The sequence below is a fragment of the Aquila chrysaetos genome, chromosome 11 (genome assembly GCF_900496995.4).
Source record: "Aquila chrysaetos chrysaetos chromosome 11, bAquChr1.4, whole genome shotgun sequence".
Taxonomy (NCBI): Eukaryota; Metazoa; Chordata; class Aves; order Accipitriformes; family Accipitridae; genus Aquila; species Aquila chrysaetos.
Genome location: NC_044014.1, coordinates 42,818,148 through 42,836,688, shown reverse-complemented (window position 1 = coordinate 42,836,688; position 18,541 = coordinate 42,818,148). Strand labels below are relative to the sequence as shown.

The window sequence follows — 18,541 nt, the reverse complement described above, 5'->3', positions numbered from 1 at the left end:
TCCAGCACTCCGGGCCACGGCTTTTCCGTCGGTCCCACCGGGAAGCCCTCTAGCTCCCCACAACCCCCGGCCGTTACGTTTTCCTGCGGTACCCCAATGCGTTCGAGCCTGCTTCTGATTTCGGGCAGGGATTGGTTTTGCCGCTGTGGGCTGCGTCCGTCTGTCCTGTCCGTCCATTGAGCCACGCTGGTCTTTCTTCTCTCTCTCTCCCTCCCCCCTCCCCTCTCTCTCTCTCTCTCTCCGCAGCCTCGGGGTCGGAGCCGGTGCGAGATATCCGCTGCGAGTTTTGCGGCGAATACTTCGAAAACCGCAAAGGTTTGTCAAGCCACGCTCGATCCCACCTCCGGCAAATGGGGGTGACCGAGTGGTACGTCAACGGTTCGCCCATCGACACGCTACGGGAGATCCTCAAACGGAGAACCCAACCGCGGAGCAGCGCCTCGAATCCTGCCGGTCCCGGGCAGAAAGCCATGGCCAAGACCCTCTTGGGCAGCATGGGATCCTTGGAGCCGCGCGGTCCCGGAGAGATTCACATCCCCACCCTCCCCAAGAAGGTCCAGCAACCCGGCAGCCCCATGGGGCAATCTCCTACCTCGTCCCCACCTCCCACCGCCCGGAAGATGTTTCCAGGCCTTTCTCCTCCCTCCTTGCAGAAGAAACTCAAACAAGATCAACTGAGGGTGGAAATCAAGCGGGAGATGATGTCGGGAGGACTCCACGGAGAACCTCACCCGTCCGACCGAGCCTGGTCCCCGCGGGAGGAGATGTCTCCCTTGAACCTCTGTAAGTGAACGGCTGTCACCTTCCCCGCTCAGTCTGTGGGGCCGAGTGGGACCGCGTTCCCTCGGGGACAGGGACACGGGGGTCCGTCTCGCTTCGGGAGGGGCTGAGGGCTCTCTCCGGTGTTTTGGGGGAGCCCACGTCACCTTCCGTGGGCTGTGGTGTCGGGGGAACCCTCGCTGTGGCTGGGGAGGAGCGGAGAGGGGGGATGTTAAGCACGGTCCTTCTCCCTGCCCCGACCCCACGTCTCTCTCCGCAGCCTCCCGAGCCGACCCGGTGCGAGACATCCGCTGCGAGTTTTGCGGCGAATATTTCGAAAACCGCAAAGGTTTGTCGAGCCACGCTCGATCTCACCTCCGACAAATGGGGGTGACCGAGTGGTCGGTCAACGGTTCGCCCATCGACACCCTCCGGGAGATCCTCAAGAAGAAATCCAAACCCTGCGTTATCAAGAAAGAACCCCACGCCTCCAGCATCGAACCCCCTAAATCTATCGGGGAGGAAGGGACGGACCCCAAGTCCCCTGGAAAAATCCTGCAGGGCATGGCCCTGCCTCCCCTGGGCGGACGGACGGGGAAACCCAGCCCCGGCAGTTCCACCTTGAACCGGGAGATCTCGTTGTCGCCTCTCACCAGCAAACCCCAGGGCGGTTTCCTGACGCCGTTGTCCGCCAAGCGGCCGTTACAGGACGATCGGTTGGGTCCTCACGCCGAAGTCAAGCACAAGGCGTACATCCAGACCGAGCTGCCCTTCAAAACCAAGTCCGTGCACGACAAACCTGCGCACACGTGTAAGTGGGGGATGCGGGGAGGGAAAAAACGCGGTGTAACCCCCCCCCCCCGCCCCGACACCGCCCCGGGATGTCAATCACGCGGCGGGGTGGGCACGGGGAACCCCCAGCCCCGTGCCGGGAAGGGTTTTTGCCTCCTGGGGGTGCAGAGCGGGGCGAGGGGAGCGGAGGTTTGGGGTCGTTGCTTTCCCCTGATCCAAATTAGCTTGGCTTCCTGGAGACCGCCAGCCCCCCGCGACGGGGCCGGGGGATGTTTCTGGAGCCGAAAAATACGGGGAATTTCGATCCCACGGAGAACCCGCCTCCGTGCAGAGCCGGCGTTGACGGGGGGGAACCGGCTCCGTGCCGCGTCCCTGCCTTCTTCGCCCGCTCACCCCCAGCCCGGCGCGTTTCCCCCCCTCACCCCAGCCAGCGAAGCCTGCTGCGAGCTGTGCGGCCTCTACTTCGAAAACCGCAAAGCCTTGGCCAGCCACGCGCGGGCGCATCTCCGGCAATTCGGTGTCACCGAATGGTGCGTTAACGGTTCGCCTATCGAGACCCTCAGCGAATGGATCCGACATCGACCCCAAAAAGCCGGCGCTTACCGTAGCTACATCCAAGGCGGACGACCCTTCACGAAGAAATTCCGGAACTCTTCGCACGCCCGGGATCACGACGGCGGCGCTCGACGAATGCCGCTCAGCCTTCAAGCCGGCGGCGTGACCTTTCTGAGCAAAGGATTGCCGGGAGATTTAGCTCACGGCGATGCCGGAAAAATGCTGGATGGGGGAAGCAGCGGTGAGCGGCCCATGATCACTTCCCCCCTCTCCTTGGTGAAGGTGGAGGAACATCAACGCTCGAACATCAACAGTGAGTTGGGGAGAAGCCAGCCGGGAGAGGGCAGAGGGGGTCTCCGGCACCGGCGGAGCACCGGGGAAAAAACCCTGCCCTGTCCCCTCTGCCCATTCCCGGCAGCGCCAGGAGGGGGGTTCTTTAGCTGAAGACCCCCCCCCCCTCCTCCTCCTCCTCTTCCTCTTCCTCCCAGGGACCCGGTTCCCCACGATGAGTCGGGGCTGCTCCTCGCATCGGGGAGCTGAAAGCAAGAGCGGCGGTGCCGTGCCGGCGATGCCGTGCCGCCTTCCGTATCCCCCAAACCTCGATCTAACCCTTCCCGTTTCTCCCATCCCAGAGTTTGAACGGAGGCAAGCGAGACCCCTGGACAACCCCCTCCACCGGGAAGAAGAAGGGACCGAATTCCAGCAGAAAATGGAGGAGACGCGGCAGCCGCCGCCGCGGATGAGGCCGGTGCCTTCCCTGGTCCCTCGCCCGCCGCAAACCTCCCTGGTGAAATTCGTGGGGAACATCTACACCCTCAAATGCAGGTAGGTCACCTCGGGAAAGCGGGGGGGTTCATTCCGTATCCGTAGGGTTTCTCTTTCCCAGCTGGAAGCGTTGCCTTTCCTTGCTCCGCGGTGTGGATCCCTCTTTTTTTTTTTTTTTTTTTTTTTTGGGGGGGGGCAAAACTGCAATTCCCAAGCTGACGCCATGTCCTCCGTAGGTTCTGCGAGGTGGAATTCCAAGGTCCCCTCTCCATCCAGGAGGAATGGGTACGGCATCTCCAACGGCACATCCTGGAAATGAATTTCTCCAAAGCGGATCCTTTACGGGGCGAAGCTCCCCCCCCCCCCGAACCCCCCACCCTCGCCGAGGCTCAGTAACGGGAACCCAAATCCCCGGCTCTCTCACCGTGACGGAGCCGGCACGGGGAAGCGACCGCGGATGGTGCCGGAACATCCTTATCCCCCCCCTCCCCGCCCCCCTCCTCGCCTTCCCGTATCCACAATTCCTTATTTTTTAGTTTCTTTGGGAAGGGGGGAGGGTGGGATCGATCGCTGCCTTTGCCCCTCCGGAGCTTTTCCCCCCGTTTTCCAGGGGACGAGCTAGGCGGGGGGGGGGACACAACACACACGACCCCCGCCACAAGCACTACATGGATCGAGACAAACCCTCGGCTGATCCCACGGGAGACACGCGGCAACCGGGATCCGGCACTGGATCGGGGAGGGAACGACTTGATGCCGGTCCCGGCACAGGATGGGGAGGGGGGGGGGCGTGGATTTTTCCCTCCTTCTCGCTTTCCAAAATCCATTTTTTTGGTTTTTTTTTTTTGTTTTGTTTGTTTTTTGTTTTTTTTTTTTTTTTTTTTTAACCCAAAGAACAAACGGTGTCGCCGTTACCGGCGGCGATTCGGGATGGAGCCGGGCCGGAGGGGAATTTCGGGAAGCAGCCGCGTTCCCGGAAAACGCTGTGGATTTTGTATATGACCCTTAGAGTTAATGTATATTCGAATTTTTTTTTTTGGTTTTTTTTTTTTTTTTTCCTTTCCATAGGCGACGATGAAATTTAGTCTCGCATAGATATCGGAATCCCTCGGTTCCGAGGTTGCATGTTGCCCAAAATCCCTTTTTCCCCACACCAAAAAAACCCCCCCAAAACGCCGCCGCTACCCTCCCGCTTTTCCACCGCGGCAAAAAAAAATACCCCACCCCCAAAAAAAGCCGGATTCACACCGTTTCTCGCCCCCCCCCCGCTGCCGTATCCCCTTTAATTTCACCAGAGCGGAGCAGCGGGTGAGACCCACCGGAGAGAAGAAACTCCAGTGGGAACTGGAAAAATCCCCAGGGAATTCCCGATATTCCCATCGGAATTGGCCGCGGTGGCGGGAGGATTCGGCTCAGGCCCCCCCCCCCCCCTCCTTTTCCCCCCCCATTTTCACCGTTGCTTTTATTATTTCTTTATTTTTCCCGGTTTTTTCCTCGTCTAGCTCCATAGCCCTCCTGCCTTTTTTAAACTCTAGATTTGTGTAGAAATAAGGAATATTCATTTTTATTTGGAAATCCCGAAACTTCCGAATTTCGGAAGGAATTTTAACGGATAAATATTTTTTCTGTTTCCTTTTTTTTTTTTTTTTTTTTTTTTTTTTTTTTTTTTTTATTTCCAATTTTTTTGGGGCATATTCTGGTGATTCTTGTACCCGGGAATATGGGACGATGGATTAAATTCTTCTGGAAATGAAGCCGGGGGGGAGAGCGGAGTCTCTGGATACCCGGAATGTCGGGATGGGCCGGGGGGGGTGGGGGATGCGATTTTGGGGGGGATTGGGGTGGTTTTAGGGCTCCCCGGGGAGGTTTAAGGTGTGGGGGGGTCAGGACGTGACCTTGACCCCTGGGAATTGGGGTCACCGGGGTCAGGCTGAGGCCACGCCCAGGTCATCGCCCACCACCCCATGACGGCCACACCCCCAGCGGTCACGAGTGGGAGGGTCCCCTCTAGTCCCGCCCCCCCCCGCCGGGGGCACCCACACGTGTGGGGGGGGCAGGCCCACGTGATCCACCGGGGGGGGTGGTCAAGCTGCCCCTGCGCGTGTGAGACACGCGTGTGCACACACGAGGCCCCGCCCCCCCGAAAGCAGCCAATAGGAGCAGGCGCCGCGGGCTGGAGGGGCGGGGCGAAGCGCGGCGCAGCCGGTGTGGGGGCGGGGCTAGCGGCCCCAGGCGGGTCTGCCGCGCTATTGGCGGAAGCAGGGTTATCCCGCCCCCTAGCTGACCAGTGAGAGAAGAGAGCGGTAGCGGTCACGCCTCCTCGCGAGGCGACAGCCGCGCCGACCAATCAGCCCTCGGCCCTGCCGGTTCCATTGAGCGAGGAGCCCGCCGCGCCGCGATTGACACCTTCTCCCGCCAACCGCCGCGGGGCCCGCCCAATGGAAACGCGCGGGAGGCGGTGAGCGACATCCGCCGGCCGCCAATGGGAACCGCGGATCGCGCGGGGAGGTTGAACCAACGGCTGCCGGGCGCGGGGAGGAGGGGTGGTGGATCGCCGGCCAATGAGAGCGGGGAAGGCGGAGCGGCGCGGCCAATGGGGCGGGGGGGGCGGGGCTCGCGCGCCGCCGTTACCGTCTCGCGCAGGAGGAGGCGGCGGCGGGCGGCGGCGCCGCCATCATGAGTTACTCAGGTGAGGGGCGGCGGCGCAAGATGGCGGCGGGGGCGGCCCCGCCGGGGAACCGGGACGCGGTCGAGGGCTCTGGCCGCGCTCCCCGCCGGGTCTCGGGGGTGGTCGTGAGGCCGGGGACGGGGAGAGGCCGGAGCTCTGCGGGCGACCGGGCCCCTTGAGGGGTGACGGGCGCTGCCGCCTCGCCCGGCCTCGTCCCGTTCCCCTGTCAGCGGGGCTTCAGGGCCGGGAGGTGGTTCTGTCGCCTCGGCCCATCGGGTTTTCGCCCCCCGGGATTCCGGCCCGGTGCTCGCCGGGTACCCTCGGGCCGGGGGCAGGGGGAGCTGCCAGCCTCTCCCCGGCGGAGAAGGCGAGCGAGCCAGGCTCTTCTTTCTGACAGAAAATTGATTTATTTTTTAATCAAGCTTAATGAGGTTCCTCTGATTTCCGCCTGGCGGTGGCGGCTGGACAGGAATTCCTCATCCTCGCTCAGGCCACGGCTGTAACTTACCTCCTCGCCTGATTTAGTGGCAATTTTGCCTTTTTCTCCTTTTAATCTTGACGTTTTGATACCTCTGCTGGCTCCTAGAGGGGCATGTCTGCTCACCTGTGGAGTACGGTGGGTGTAGGAAGCGATTTGCTGCTTTATTCAGTGTCAACTGTTTTGGCTGGAAGTGGCTCAGGTTGTAACGGTGACACCGGGGGGGAGGAAAAAAAAAGAATAAATTAGCCTTCTTCTGGGAAGAGGACTTTCTAATTAAGGGGGAAATCACACCGACAACCTGCAAGGTAACATCGCTTTCCCACAGCGTGCGTGTAGCTTCGTGCGAAGCAGAGCCGTGCGCATACGTACCCTGGTTAATGAGGGTGTAATTGCTTTGAAAATTAACATTGGGCTAACGGTTTCTTGACTGGGGAGCGTGGGATGTCAGTGTCCAGACCGCGTCTTTCCATCCCGGTATCTTCCCATCTTCCAGCTGGTTTCCTGCAAGGGCAAAGTGCAGAGATGCCGTCGAGATATGTTTTGTCTCAAAGGGCGTCTGAATGTCAGTCCTGGGAGGCTGCAGGTTGGCAAACGACGGGATTAAAACTTCCCTGATGTGTCCCGGGTCCCCTCTTTTTAGGCGTTAATGGGAGCAGGGTTTATTCTGTGTGAGACCCCTCTCGCTTTCTCAAATGCTTCGCCTCTGCTCCCAAAATACTCCGTCGTGGAAATCATTACCAAGAGCTCAGCCTGAAATTAAACCCTGGATTTTCTGTAAGAGGAGCAAAGGATGTTCCTCTTGTGGGGACGTCATTGCTGGGGCAACATTAAGGTCTGATTTCTTCAATATTTGGTGCAAGACTCTTGGATTACTGGGGGCGTGGCTCCGTTTTGACACTGGGTAACGAGAATGTCTTCGGCCGCAACTGCCACTGTAACGATCAACTCATCTCTAATTGCTTTTTGCTCTTTTCTAGGTTATGGAGACTGGAACTCTGGGACGAACAGAGGCAAGTACAGTAAAAACTGGAGTAATGGTTTATTACCTTCCACTTCAGATCCGTTTCCTGAGCCTGAGGGAGACGCGCCGAGGTCGGTGACGAACAAGCGCCGTCCCTGCCGCAGCACAGACCCCGTGTAGTCTCTTACTGTTCCACCTCTGTGACGTTTTTCTTCTTTATTTTAAAAATCCACGTTGAAGCCAACAGAGAACTTTTTTGCTGTTCCTGGTTGCCCAGGAAAACTGTTCTAGGCGGAATATTTGGGTTTTGGGGTTGTTTTCCACCCCCCAAAAAAACCCCTTTCTGCTACTTGGAAAACCTGAATGAAATCAGTGCAGGTGATGATGTAAATCGAGACTTGGGGAGACAGCAGAAATACAAACTCCCTCTCCATGCATGCCAGCAGCCAAACAAAAGGGCCGGGGAAAGAAAAACCTAAATTTTAAGCCTCAACAGGCTTTTTAATTGGCTTTGTGTGTTATTCCTACACTGGTTTTTTTTCTGTTTATAACAGTTTTGGCTTCTTTAGCAAGAGGAGAAGCCTCTCTGTCGCGTTCTGATAGAATATGTTTGAGAAACGCTAGGCCGAAAGTGTTTTTGCTTTCAGTGCTCGGCTGTACCATCTTTGGCGAGGGCAGGTATGCGCTATAGTGTCATCCTTTTGGATTTAAGGGGTTATAAAGCAGTTTAATAGGTTGTGGTGAAGGTATGTCCTAGCTGCATTCGTCTGGCTACCAACAGCTTCGTATCAAACTAAAAACCGGCTTAAAATGGTTCTTCGTGTTCTCTGTGTTTTTATGGAGGCTCTGCCTTGGTCATGTTTATTCCTCTCCCGAGCAGGTTAGACGGAGGAAGCTATAGGCTGTGGCTGTGTTTTATGGGACTTGGGCGAGCAAATTGTTCCCTTAAACCTTTATGAGCTCAACAGTTCAAAGTTTATAGGTGACTTGGATAGAAAGTTGAGTTGTTTTTTTTTTTTTTTTTTTTTTTTTTTTTTAGCTCCCTGTGATGCTTGCTTGGAGCATCTTAATTCAAATTAAAATATTCGCAAACCTGGATAACTGGAAATAAACCCAGCTCTTATTTTTGTTGTTCCAGGTTACGAGGGATACAGTTACGGCTATGGATACGGCCAGGATAACTCGGGTAATTACGGATATGGCATGGCCACTTCGAACTCCTGGGAAATGGCCAATTCGGACGTTGACATGAACCCTGACGGTTCAGGCGGCGGCAACGCCGACGCCGTCATCGCGAAAATGAACCAGCGCTTAGACATGGTGTCGCACATGGACACGGACACGATGCAAGGAGGGCACTACGGATCCGGTGGAGACAGGTGAGTGCAGGGCACGAGGCGAGGAGACGCTGTAACGATCTGCTGCTCGTTAAGAGTCGTTGCTGCTCCGTTTGTTCCTCGCTGGTCTCATTCTTGCCTTTTCCAGTGTTGTGACTCAAGTGAGCGTCCATAGCTGGCTCAGCCATCCTCCTCTTGCCTGCTGTAACTGTAAAATAGGATTTTACACTAAGTTTTCATCTGTGTCTTGCAAAAAAATTCCACATTTGGGGCTTACAGTGCAGCTTTTCCAGCAGTGGCTGAAATTTGGGGTTCTTCAGTAAAATGATAATTATAAGCAATGTTCTCACGAGCTTGCTTATGTACTTCTAGAGCAGTGCTAAGGAAAATAAGGCACTATTGCATGCTTAAATCTGAGTTTAAATTACTAATTTTGATTAATAGATTGACTTCTGCTGCTGCAGTGAGGTTTTTGTAGCTGGTGTTGCAGTAGGTGCTCAGCTCTACGACGTAGTCAACTCCTTGCTGATCTGTGTTAATGTTTAAGTACTAATAAACAGGATTCTTTCCCCAAAGACTTCTTACTTACTAACATGCACTGTGAGTTTTGAGCGAGGACTTGGTATTTCTGCAGGGCAACTACTTACTCCAGGTTTTTAATGCCTTAAATAAGTAAAGCTACATTGGACAAAGTAAAATTCAGGAGTAAATATTGATAAACGTGAAGTGACTGTCTTCTACTCCGCTCTTACACTTCCAAAACAGTAACTCTCTTAAGAAATGATACGTCCGTACTACTGTATCAAATCGATTTGTTTTGGTCACTTGCTCGGTTTAACTGTGCTGGAAAGGGTTTGCCGAATCGTTCCCTGGACTCTTGTCCCTTCAGACATCGTTTTGGGCTTCTCCACTTTGATCTCGTGCACCAGTGGTCGCCTGCTCGCAGGCATGCTCCTGCCTGCGGCGTGTTTCCACTGACTTGGCACCGCCGCACCAGCTGGGATGGGATAGGTTTTATTAAAAAGCTAAAAATTTCTTGCTCTGTGCAGGAAATAATGAGAAACACAGTAAGGGAAAGATAAATCACTTGGAGAATATCAGCTCCAGGCTATAACAGAGCAGAAAAGGAGCTGCTCACCCTCCAGCTGCTCTGGCTTACGTGTAATCGGACACTGGCAGTTCCTCCATCGGTGCCTGATCTGATTTTGTAGCCCCAACATCTCTCCTTTTATCAGTGGGGTGACTTTCTTCTGACCTTGGAGCCACGATAACATCTTTTCGCCCCGCTGATTCCGATCTCTGTGGTTTCAAGGCCTTGCTGTAAAGCGCAGCGGCGAGGGGGGTCACGCTTTGATGAGGCTCGTTAGTTCAGCGTCACAATCTTTTCTCGTGCAGCAGGTTTCCTCCTCGCCTGCCTTGTTGGACAGAGTGCTGCCGGCAAGCACGCAAAGTCCTAAATTCCAGTACAAAGCATTTTAGTATTGCAGAATGTAAAGCTAAAAATCCTCCATGGCCTCATTTTTAGGTGGGGAAAAAAAGGCTTTAAAAGAGGTGGGGCATATGTTGGCTTTCCATCTGGGGACAACAGTTCGTTAATGGATGGATTGCATATGGGGAGTGAGGAAGGGTGGGTCTGGAATAGGTCTTTGATTGTGCCAAGGTGTTCCTTGAGTAGCAAATCTTGCTGTTCCGGGAAGTGTTTCTGGATAAGGTGAAACTTGCTGTGATGATGAGCAGCTCTTGGTTCACTTCAGCTGCTCCTAAAGTTCTTTTTGAGTCTGATATTTGGGAGTGGGGACAAAGTGATAAGCCCCCACCTCAGCTGGTGAAGGAACCTTTGCTCAACGTGCTTGGGTTTTTTTATTAATTTAAAATATTCTGGTAATTCTGGAAGAAACGGATGGTTCGAGGGGCTCCCTGGCATCAGGGTTTTCCTGTGTCTAAAGGTCTCTGGTTCTTCCACCAGCAGGACTGAAACCTTGAAGCTCTGTCACCAGCTCCTGCTGGTCCATGTCCTGTCCCTCCCCGCAGTGAAATACGTCCCATGTTGAGTGACACATCTGCTGATTGAAAAATAAACTTAAAAATCTGTTTGGAAGGGTTTTGTTTGCTTAACCTCTGCTGCCGTTTCTCAGTGGTGTCTCGCTGACATGTCTCTTGCAGGTATGACTCGTACGAATCCTACGACTCGAGGTCTTCGATGAATGACCGTGACATGTACCGATCCGGCTACGATTACAACGAGTCCGAACACGACAACGATAACGCCTATGAAGGTCACTACGACAACTTCTACGGGAACCGCCGGGATCAATACCAGAACAGAGCACGGGATAACTTTGGTCAACGGGGTCAGAATTGGGGTAGAGACGGACGCAATAACAGACCCATGGCGTCTTCCTATCCTGGGCGCATGGGTGGACAGTGGAACGAGCCTCCGCAATCGATGGGATCGCGAGGTCTCGGTCCCCACGGATCCTCCAGGCTTCCTTCCCTCTTCTCCCACAACATTATCCCAGAACTCAGCATGTTCCAGGGAATGCGAGGTTTCTCGGGAAATATGCGTTACGGAGGAGGAATGATGAAACAACGGATGAGGAGAAACTGGAAAATGTGGGACTCGGATTTTAAAGTAAGTAGTTGTGCGATATCCTCCCACCTGCTTGGCTCGAATAAGAGACTTTATTTCCCAACAGACCCACATGTCCTGCAGCAAAGGGCTCCAAAATACTCTCTGGGAAGCGATAATATATAATTCTGCGTGTTACTGGCTTTGTAGCATGTTTTCTCCTAAGCAAACCGAGGAGGCTGCGCTGAGTTGCAGAGCAGTATTGATACACGAGATGTTTTGATCCTAAAAACTTTGTTTTCTGAGGGTAGGAGAATATTGCAGCCCTTCATGGCTTAATCTTCTATATTACAGGATAGAGGTGTGGTGGATTATGTCCTTCCTGATCAACTCTGCCTGTCAGAAACTCGATGCAGGAAGCTTAACTCACTAAAAATGAGTAAAATAAGACATTGCTGGCTGCAGAGGCCACCTGCTCATGTTGCAGGGATTAACCTTTCTCTTCTCTCGCAGCCCCAGAAAAAGAAAATCAAAAAAGATCCCACCGCGAAGAAGCGGAAGCAAACAAACAGCTCCGATGAACCTGACAGCAAGGCGGCAAAGACAGACGGCTCCGATAACTCCGACTCTGACAACGGTAAGAGTGGAGCGGCTTTGCGACATGCTCGGGAGCGATATAAAGCTGCCACTGTCTTTATTTTCGGCAGAGCTGTCGTGCTTTGCCGCACGTTTAACGTGGTGGCAAAATTGTTGGTGTTGATCTGGGTAACCTCTCTTTATGCTGACTGTGCTTTTTCTTTCAGAGGAGGGAACAGAAGGAGAATCAGGAGAAAAAGAGGAGAAAGAGGGCTCCAGAGGTGTAAGTAACTCTTGAAAACTACTTTATTGTGATTAAAAGCTGTAGTTCTGGTTGGTGAGGGCATATCCCTGGACTCCCATGTTACTCCCACACCGAACCAGGTGGCAGAGGCTTGGACAAGTTGGGGGGAGTGGATGGAAGCAAAACGCTCCACCAAGGGACGCGTGGACACTATGGGGGCTTCCCAGCTACACCCACCAGCCGCAACATCACTGCGAGACACTTTACGGTGTCAAAACGCAGTAAAACACCCGTACGCAAAGAGCTTTAAGTAAGGAAAACCCCCAAATCAATTGCCTGCGACGTGGAGAATCCCTGAGCGTGGGATTATGTTGCCTTGCTCTAGACGGGGACTGAAGGCACCCGTCTGCCGGTGCCCTTCAGCTTGGTGGAGGGAGGTCTCTCGCGTATAAGACCCGCAGGCGTTGTAGAAGCATCTCCTGCCGAGCGAGCGGGTGCCGCGCTGGATTTCCCCGCCCTAAGGGAGCGTGGAGCGGCCAGATCCGATGGAGATGTCGCTTCTCCGTGCGGTGCTTTGAGTGCCTGGGGAGGGTTTGAGAGGCAGCAGGCTGGTGAAGGTGTCAAACCAGCCTCCAGACGTTCGCTTTCGCTAGACGGTTTTAACTTCCCGACGTTGCATTTTTAGGAAGGGGAAGATGAAGAAGGAAAAGATTCGGAGAAAGGTGAGTTGGTGTGCGCGATGGCTTGTTTGCGCTCCGAAGCTCTGTGCAGAGCACAACCCCCCTCCAGTCGAGCGCTCCGACCTGGCCAGAAGAGATATTTCCAATTAAATCCGATGGGTTTATTTAGGCTCCTTTGGTTCTTAAGAGTCCATTTGCCTTGTGGCTTCGCTGTCCCTTCTGGTCCGTTGCGTCTTGGTGACCTGAGCTAAACCTCTGCACCTTCTCGCTGAAGGGCAATTTGGCTTCTGCGCGTGTCCCCGAGTCCCCTGGGGACGCTGGTCTCGTGCTGCGATAGCTATCAGAGGTGGGGTCCTACGAGCGAGAGCAGTCGAGGCTCTCGTGTGCGAGGCTCCGGTGGGATTGCATCGCCGTAGCCGGGCGGAGAAATACGGGGAGGGCCCTTCCCAGGGCACCGATTCATTTGCTCTTCAGGATGAGACCTGTCAGATCTCCGCTGACGGGGGGACAGGGGACTAGCTCAGCTGTAATGTCTGCATTTAGTCAGATGAATCCCATCCTTTGTGTCTGCTCAGGGATAAGGAAGTGCTGTAAAAGCCCTGCTAGGGAGGAGCTGGATCCCTTGGTCAAGGTAGGTTGGTGAAGCTGCTAGCCTGGGGCTTAGGGAACCAGATTTAATTTCCTGCTGTGCCCTAGACTTGACTTTGGGTAAGTTGTTCGGGCTGTGAAACGGGATGGAGCTTCCTGGCTCAGAGAGACAGGGCCGGTCGGAGAAGCACCGCGATACCCAAAGGGAGCTGAGAGAAGCAGGAGGGCTGGAAGGAAACCTCCTGGCAAGATGCGTGGGGGGGGTCCTTGCTGCCCGTCCTGCCGGTGGGCAGCGTAAATTTGAGCCTGGGACGTGCCCGTGCGTATGCCAGGGCGGGTGGACAGAGAAGCAGCTTTTCTGTCCCCAAAGTGGTGTAAATTCATCCCCCTTACCCAAGCTTTATTGCATTGCCAGTGTTCACTTTGAGGCTGAACAAATCTGAGCGGGTGGTACTAAAAAAAAAAAAAAAAAATCAAACCTGTAACTAATTAATACTTAAAATCTCATAAAACCAGTAGTAGCAAACAGTAATTAAAATAAGGGGCTGGGAAACCACGTTGGAGTCTTCCTGCTGTGGTTCTCCCCTGTGCCCCCCACCCGCCAAGCTTGTCCCAGTGCAGCTTTTTTTGGAAAAAGCTAATTTGGGAGGGGGCAGCACTGTTGTATAAACTGGAGGTTTATCTGTAGTTGGCCGGTGGGAGCAGCTTCTCGACTCTACGGTGTCTCTAGATTGTGTGGGTTGGTCGGGCTGACAACTAAACTTGTCTAGGGAAATTCTCTTTAATCAGGTGGTGTCCTCAAGTAGTGCCCTGAAATACAACCTGCTTTAAACACTTAGGTGCTTTAACAATTCAAGAAGAGATCAGTCAAATCAAACGCAAATTGCAGGCGGGCAAGAAAACTCAAGAGAGGCAAAAGAAGAGGCATCGGGATCGCATGGTAGAAAGGTAACATCTCCTATTTTATTTTGGTTTTTTAGTGATGTCGCTTTCTTCTCTGGGACCGTAGTACTCGCAGCCAGGGTCCGTCCTTTTGTTCCCAGTTGTCCCAGTGTTTTGTCTGTTCCTTGTAGAAACTGCTTTGCTCTCCTGCCAGTCTTCTTGCCATCTGTGCTTAAAAGATAAATAGAAATGGGAAAGCCTCCGGGAAACATCCCGTAAATGTTTAAAGGGTTGGAGACTTCATGAGTTTATCTGCCACCCCTTAAACAGAGCGAGGGAGTAGATCCAGTGAGAAAGCGGTGCCCTGTAGAGCTGGAATGGACTGGTTTGAATATCACTTCCCTTCGCCTCTGACTCTCTCAACAGGATCCAGTTCGTTTGTTCGTTATGCAAATATCGGACCTTCTACGATGATGAGATGAACAGTCACCTTGAGAGTAAATTCCATAAGGAACACTTCAAGTTTGTTGGCACCAAGTTGCCTCAACAAACAGCTGATTTTCTCCAGGTGAGCCTCTGGTTATGTTTCTCTCCTCTGGGTTTCAGAGTTTGGGGTTGTATTATTATTATTATTATTTATGATTTTGGAGATGCTGTAAAGCTCCTGAACTGCCTCTCTAAGTAACTGTCGTGGAAACTGCTAGAGAAGGTGGAGTAAAGTTGGGCTAAAGCATCAGAGCTCTGCCTTGACTGCCCTCTTCTTTTGAAGAGGTCGTTTAACCTCTGGTTTTACTGGTTGGACTGGTAGGAAATAAAGTACTTGCCCACCATGGATTTTGGTGGCCAGAATGGGTGACTTAAGTGCTGAAAGACAGTGCTACCTGCAGGACGTGTGGTGGGATTTGTAGGATCTTTAGGATGAGCACGCTAGAGAGCTACACCTAAAAGTGGTGGTGGGGGGAAAGATTAATATGAAATATTCTGCCGTACAGGAATACGTCGCTAATAAAACTAGGAAAACTGAAGAGCGTCGTAAAGCAATTGAAGACATTAACGCGGTTATTCAGCAGATTTACAGGGACCAAGATCTTACGCAAGGTAAGAGCTCCTACCTGTGTGTGAGCGAGAGTTCCTTTGTCAAATGTATCGGCTGCCTCGTCAACTCTATAAATAGCAAAACAGTAAAAAGTAGTAAAAAGCGGGAGGGGAGGAACCTGCTGGTGTTGCTGAAGAGTAAAATCTACTGTCTGCTCAAGTGCACCGTCAGGCACTTCAGGTTATTAGCCGGCTTCATGGACGCCAGCTAAATGATTAGCTGGCTGAAGAGCTTTTTTTTTTTTTTTTTTTCTTGCAAACCTGCAGTGCTGATGCAGCTGCAGCTCGCGTCGCTCATTGTTGCGGCATGCAGCCAGGCTTGTATCTGGGCCAGCGGTATTCTGTTAACCTGGCTGTATATAACACATGCTCCACTTGGCTCCTCTCCTGCTCCCTGGGAAGACTGTTTTGATGCCAGTGGAAGGGTTAAAACCAAGTTTGTGGTGGTTAAAACCGAGTTTGTGGTGGTTAAAACCTGAGTTTCTAATGCAGGCTGGAGTAAAATCTGGAACACAGCACAAATCCCTGGATTATTTTCTACTTAATACCGTTCTTATCTTCCTTTTCAGATGTTGGTATGGAGCATTTTATTAAGAAGGTGGAGGCGGCTCACTGTGCTGCCTGTGACCTCTTCATCCCAATGCAGTACGGCATCATCCAGAAACACTTGAAGTCGCTTGACCACAACCACAACCGCAGGGTGAGTGGGCAGCCTGGTGCCTCGGGGGTCTTGCAGGCTTCAGCTGCAGTAACAGGAGCACGAATTTGGATGGGTTTAGTTCATGTGGTTCCTGAAACCAGGGAGAACTTGTCTTCATCCTCTTTGGTGCTTCTCTCCACAGATGGCAGTTAATTTTGATGTTCTTGTGTCCCCAGAAACTTTCCCTTTGCAAAAGCTGGCAAGCAAGATGTTAGCGGGATTAAAGCACCTTCGGCAAAGCCTCGTGCCGATCTGAAAACAAGATCTTGTGTCTCTTGCCCCGTTTCTTGCAAAATAAACAGCTTTCTGACTCCCCCACTTCCACGTACACGTAGGATGATGTTGTTACAAGCTTTACTATACCCACGAGCAGTGATCCGAGGTGATGGCTGTCAGACGACAGCTCTTTCTAAGATACATCTATCGGCACGCGACTGTAAATCTTGACGCGTTACTGTGGCGATGTTGAGCAGGCTGCGTTACCATCTGCAGCGCTCGGCTGTTCGGCTGTCCTTTGCTCCCCACACCTCAGCAAAATCAAAATTCAAAATTTCAGACTGAAAGATGAAACGATCCTGCTGGTGGAAGTGTGTGAAACAACCCACGCGGCTTTTCCTTGGCTGCCTGATACTCACCTTTCCGAAGCACAGAATTTAGGGAATGTGCAGAAAATAGCAGATTTCTTAAATATTGCTGTGTTGTCACCTACCCAAATACCAAAGTGTGCTCTGTAGCCTGTTGTCTGCCGCTGAGCTGTGCCTAATGATTGGCCTCGTGAGTTAATTCAGAACAAAGTCTAAGTACAGTTTTTTGTCCTCCCGTACAGGCTATGATGGAGCAGTCCAAGAAATCGTCGCTAGTAGTTGCAAGGAGTATTCTCAACAACAAACTAATCAGTAAGAAACTGGAGCGGTACCTGAAGGTAGGTATTTGCAGAGCAGCTTGGCGTGGGGTCAAGCCGGTAGCAAGGGTTCCGTGCTGTAGGAATTTCACGGTAGCTGCTGTCGACTGCTGAAGGTGCTTATTAGCTGAACCTTGAGGTGATTTGGGGAGTTTTTTTGATAATATGTCGAATTCCTGGTTGCTGGTCATCGAGTCTCAACAGTGCAGATGACTTCATCTGTCATCTTCTGCCTCACACGTTACACCGAACCCTGAGCGAGCAGGATGAGCAAGGCCTCCAGCTTAAACTTTGGCCACAGGCCTGACCGTTGTGCTGTCGCTGCTAATATTAGTGTTGATTTGAATTCTCGAGGCAGCATCTGCTTTCAGGAGCTGCTCACTTGACTGCTTTCAGTGCAACCATTACTCTAAAATTATTGGGAGGGTTTGCTGGCGTGTAGCCGGTGTGAATTCCTCGAAGCAGCCAGAGATAAACTCGCAGCAGATGAATGTTTGTCTTCTGTTTTCAGGGTGAGAATCCTTTCACGGATGACCCAGAAGAAAAAGAAGAGCATGAGGAAGGAGAAGGGGGAGCCAGTGGAAATGCAGAGGAAGGAACAGCAGAAGGAGCAGATGGAAACAAGGATGAGGAGGAAAATCCGGAAGAAGAAAATCCAGAGGAGGAAAATCCGGAAGAAGAAAATCCAGAGGAGGAAAATCTGGAAGAGGAAAATCCAGAAGAAGAAAATCTGGAGGAGGAAAATCTAGATGAGGAAAACAAGGATCCTGAAGAGAACCCAGAAGCAGAAGGTGCTGAAAATGAGGGGGAGCGAGAAGAAACAGGGACAGAGACAGAAATCGAGGCACAAGCACAAACAGAGGTGGAGCCGGATGCAGAAAACACGGAGGAGCAGGCTTCCCCACCTGCAGAGGAATCTCTCCCTGAGGAAGAAGAGCAACAGCCAGTAGAAGGCGTGGAAGTAGAAGATGAGGAGGAAGAAAGTGAGGAAGCTGCTGCAGCACAAGAGGATGAGGATGCGGAGTAAACTCTGGAGGGGGAAGCTGATGTGTAAAAGACCTGACGTATTTTGTTGTGATTTTTTTTTTTTTTTTTAAACATAACTGTATCTGTGAATTTCATAACACGTGTTTTGAGTTCTCATTCTACTAAACTCACTTAGGCAGTGGAAGCCTTTACCTGTAAAGTGATTTTTTGGGAAAATAGAGGAATTTTTTTTTACCAAATCTTCATTTTAGTAGCTAGGTTTTGTGCGTTCTCTGTTTTTTAGATGGCTTTGTACTAGGAGAATTTCCTTTTGAGCATGTGTGCAAACCAGTGCTACTTCACGATCTGGCAAACAAAACCTCTTCTTTTCCCCTTGAATTTAAACTTTTCTATATTTAACAAAGATGTGGTTTGTTCCCTTAGCCTGTTTGTCTGGAAACATCAGAAATTTGGTTCCGGGGTTTTAATTTCTGCAGTGTACGCCGTTAAGGTTCTGCGTAACTTCCATGTGACTGTAATATTCCCCCCTGATGTTTTATTCTTCCTTTTAATGCGGAGCGAAACTAAGTGGTGTCGACATTGTATTGTTTGTAAAATGCTTTCATTTTAAAGGTGAATGTTTTGGTGGGTGGAGATAAAAGGACTATCCTGAGATTACCTGTGACTCTGCCTTAATTTCTGGTGCCCTGGTAAAGCTTGTGAGAGGTTGGAGGCTTAGAACTGGTCTACAAAGCCTGCGTCTCCATGTTGTGGTTTGGGATTTGGGTTCAGCTCAGCTTTCCTCTCTTCATTCAGCACTGCAGATGGAGCTGACTTAACCTGCGTTAGCAGTAAACACTTGGTTGAAGCTGTCATCGGTTAATCATCACCTGGAGTACGGATTCTCCTTCCTGAAATGAGGGAGAAGTAAAGAAATTAGTTTCCATGACACCGCAGAGGTTATTCCTGCTACGGAGGAGTGGCTGGGAGCTTTCCTGCTGGATGGGTTGACGGATGAGAAC

General features: G+C 52.1%; 2 protein-coding genes across 8 annotated transcripts in view; both read left to right on the top strand.

Moving 5' to 3' along the window:
• WIZ (WIZ zinc finger) overlaps positions 1 to 4,625 on the top strand; it is a 54,214-nt gene extending 49,589 nt beyond the window's left edge. For 5 of the 6 annotated variants that reach the window (XM_041127290.1, XM_041127291.1, XM_030030729.1 and 2 more), the window contains 5 exons: positions 247 to 783; positions 1,040 to 1,570; positions 1,979 to 2,419; positions 2,739 to 2,931; positions 3,108 to 4,625. In XM_041127290.1, the coding sequence (XP_040983224.1) occupies positions 247 to 783; positions 1,040 to 1,570; positions 1,979 to 2,419; positions 2,739 to 2,931; positions 3,108 to 3,267 (1,862 nt within the window). In that variant the 3' untranslated portion in view covers positions 3,268 to 4,625. The remainder of the gene's footprint in view (positions 1 to 246; positions 784 to 1,039; positions 1,571 to 1,978; positions 2,420 to 2,738; positions 2,932 to 3,107) is intronic. The other variant, XM_041127292.1, reaches the window with a different exon arrangement.
• Positions 4,626 to 5,465: 840 nt separating this feature from the next.
• Positions 5,466 to 18,197, top strand: AKAP8L (A-kinase anchoring protein 8 like). 2 transcript variants are annotated; one of them, XM_030030766.1, is made up of 13 exons: positions 5,466 to 5,560; positions 6,998 to 7,030; positions 8,120 to 8,360; positions 10,482 to 10,950; positions 11,401 to 11,524; positions 11,691 to 11,746; positions 12,393 to 12,429; positions 13,815 to 13,923; positions 14,284 to 14,425; positions 14,850 to 14,955; positions 15,522 to 15,652; positions 16,479 to 16,574; positions 17,065 to 18,197. In XM_030030766.1, the coding sequence occupies exons 1-13, from the start codon at positions 5,548 to 5,550 to the stop codon at positions 17,578 to 17,580; spliced, it is 2,073 nt and encodes a 690-aa protein (XP_029886626.1). In that variant the 5' UTR covers positions 5,466 to 5,547; the 3' UTR covers positions 17,581 to 18,197. The 2 variants fall into 2 exon arrangements, with proteins under 2 accessions (XP_029886626.1, XP_029886627.1); XM_030030767.2 differs by lacking the exon at positions 5,466 to 5,560 and adding an exon at positions 5,594 to 6,155.
• The last annotated feature ends 344 nt before the right edge of the window (positions 18,198 to 18,541 follow it).

Coding starts and splice junctions, on each gene's coding strand:
- AKAP8L (XM_030030766.1), top strand. Junction 11,525..11,690: donor TAACTCCGACTCTGACAACG/GTAAGAGTGGAG, acceptor TTTTTCTTTCAG/AGGAGGGAACAGAAGGAGAA. Junction 11,747..12,392: donor AGAAAGAGGGCTCCAGAGGT/GTAAGTAACTCT, acceptor TTGCATTTTTAG/GAAGGGGAAGATGAAGAAGG.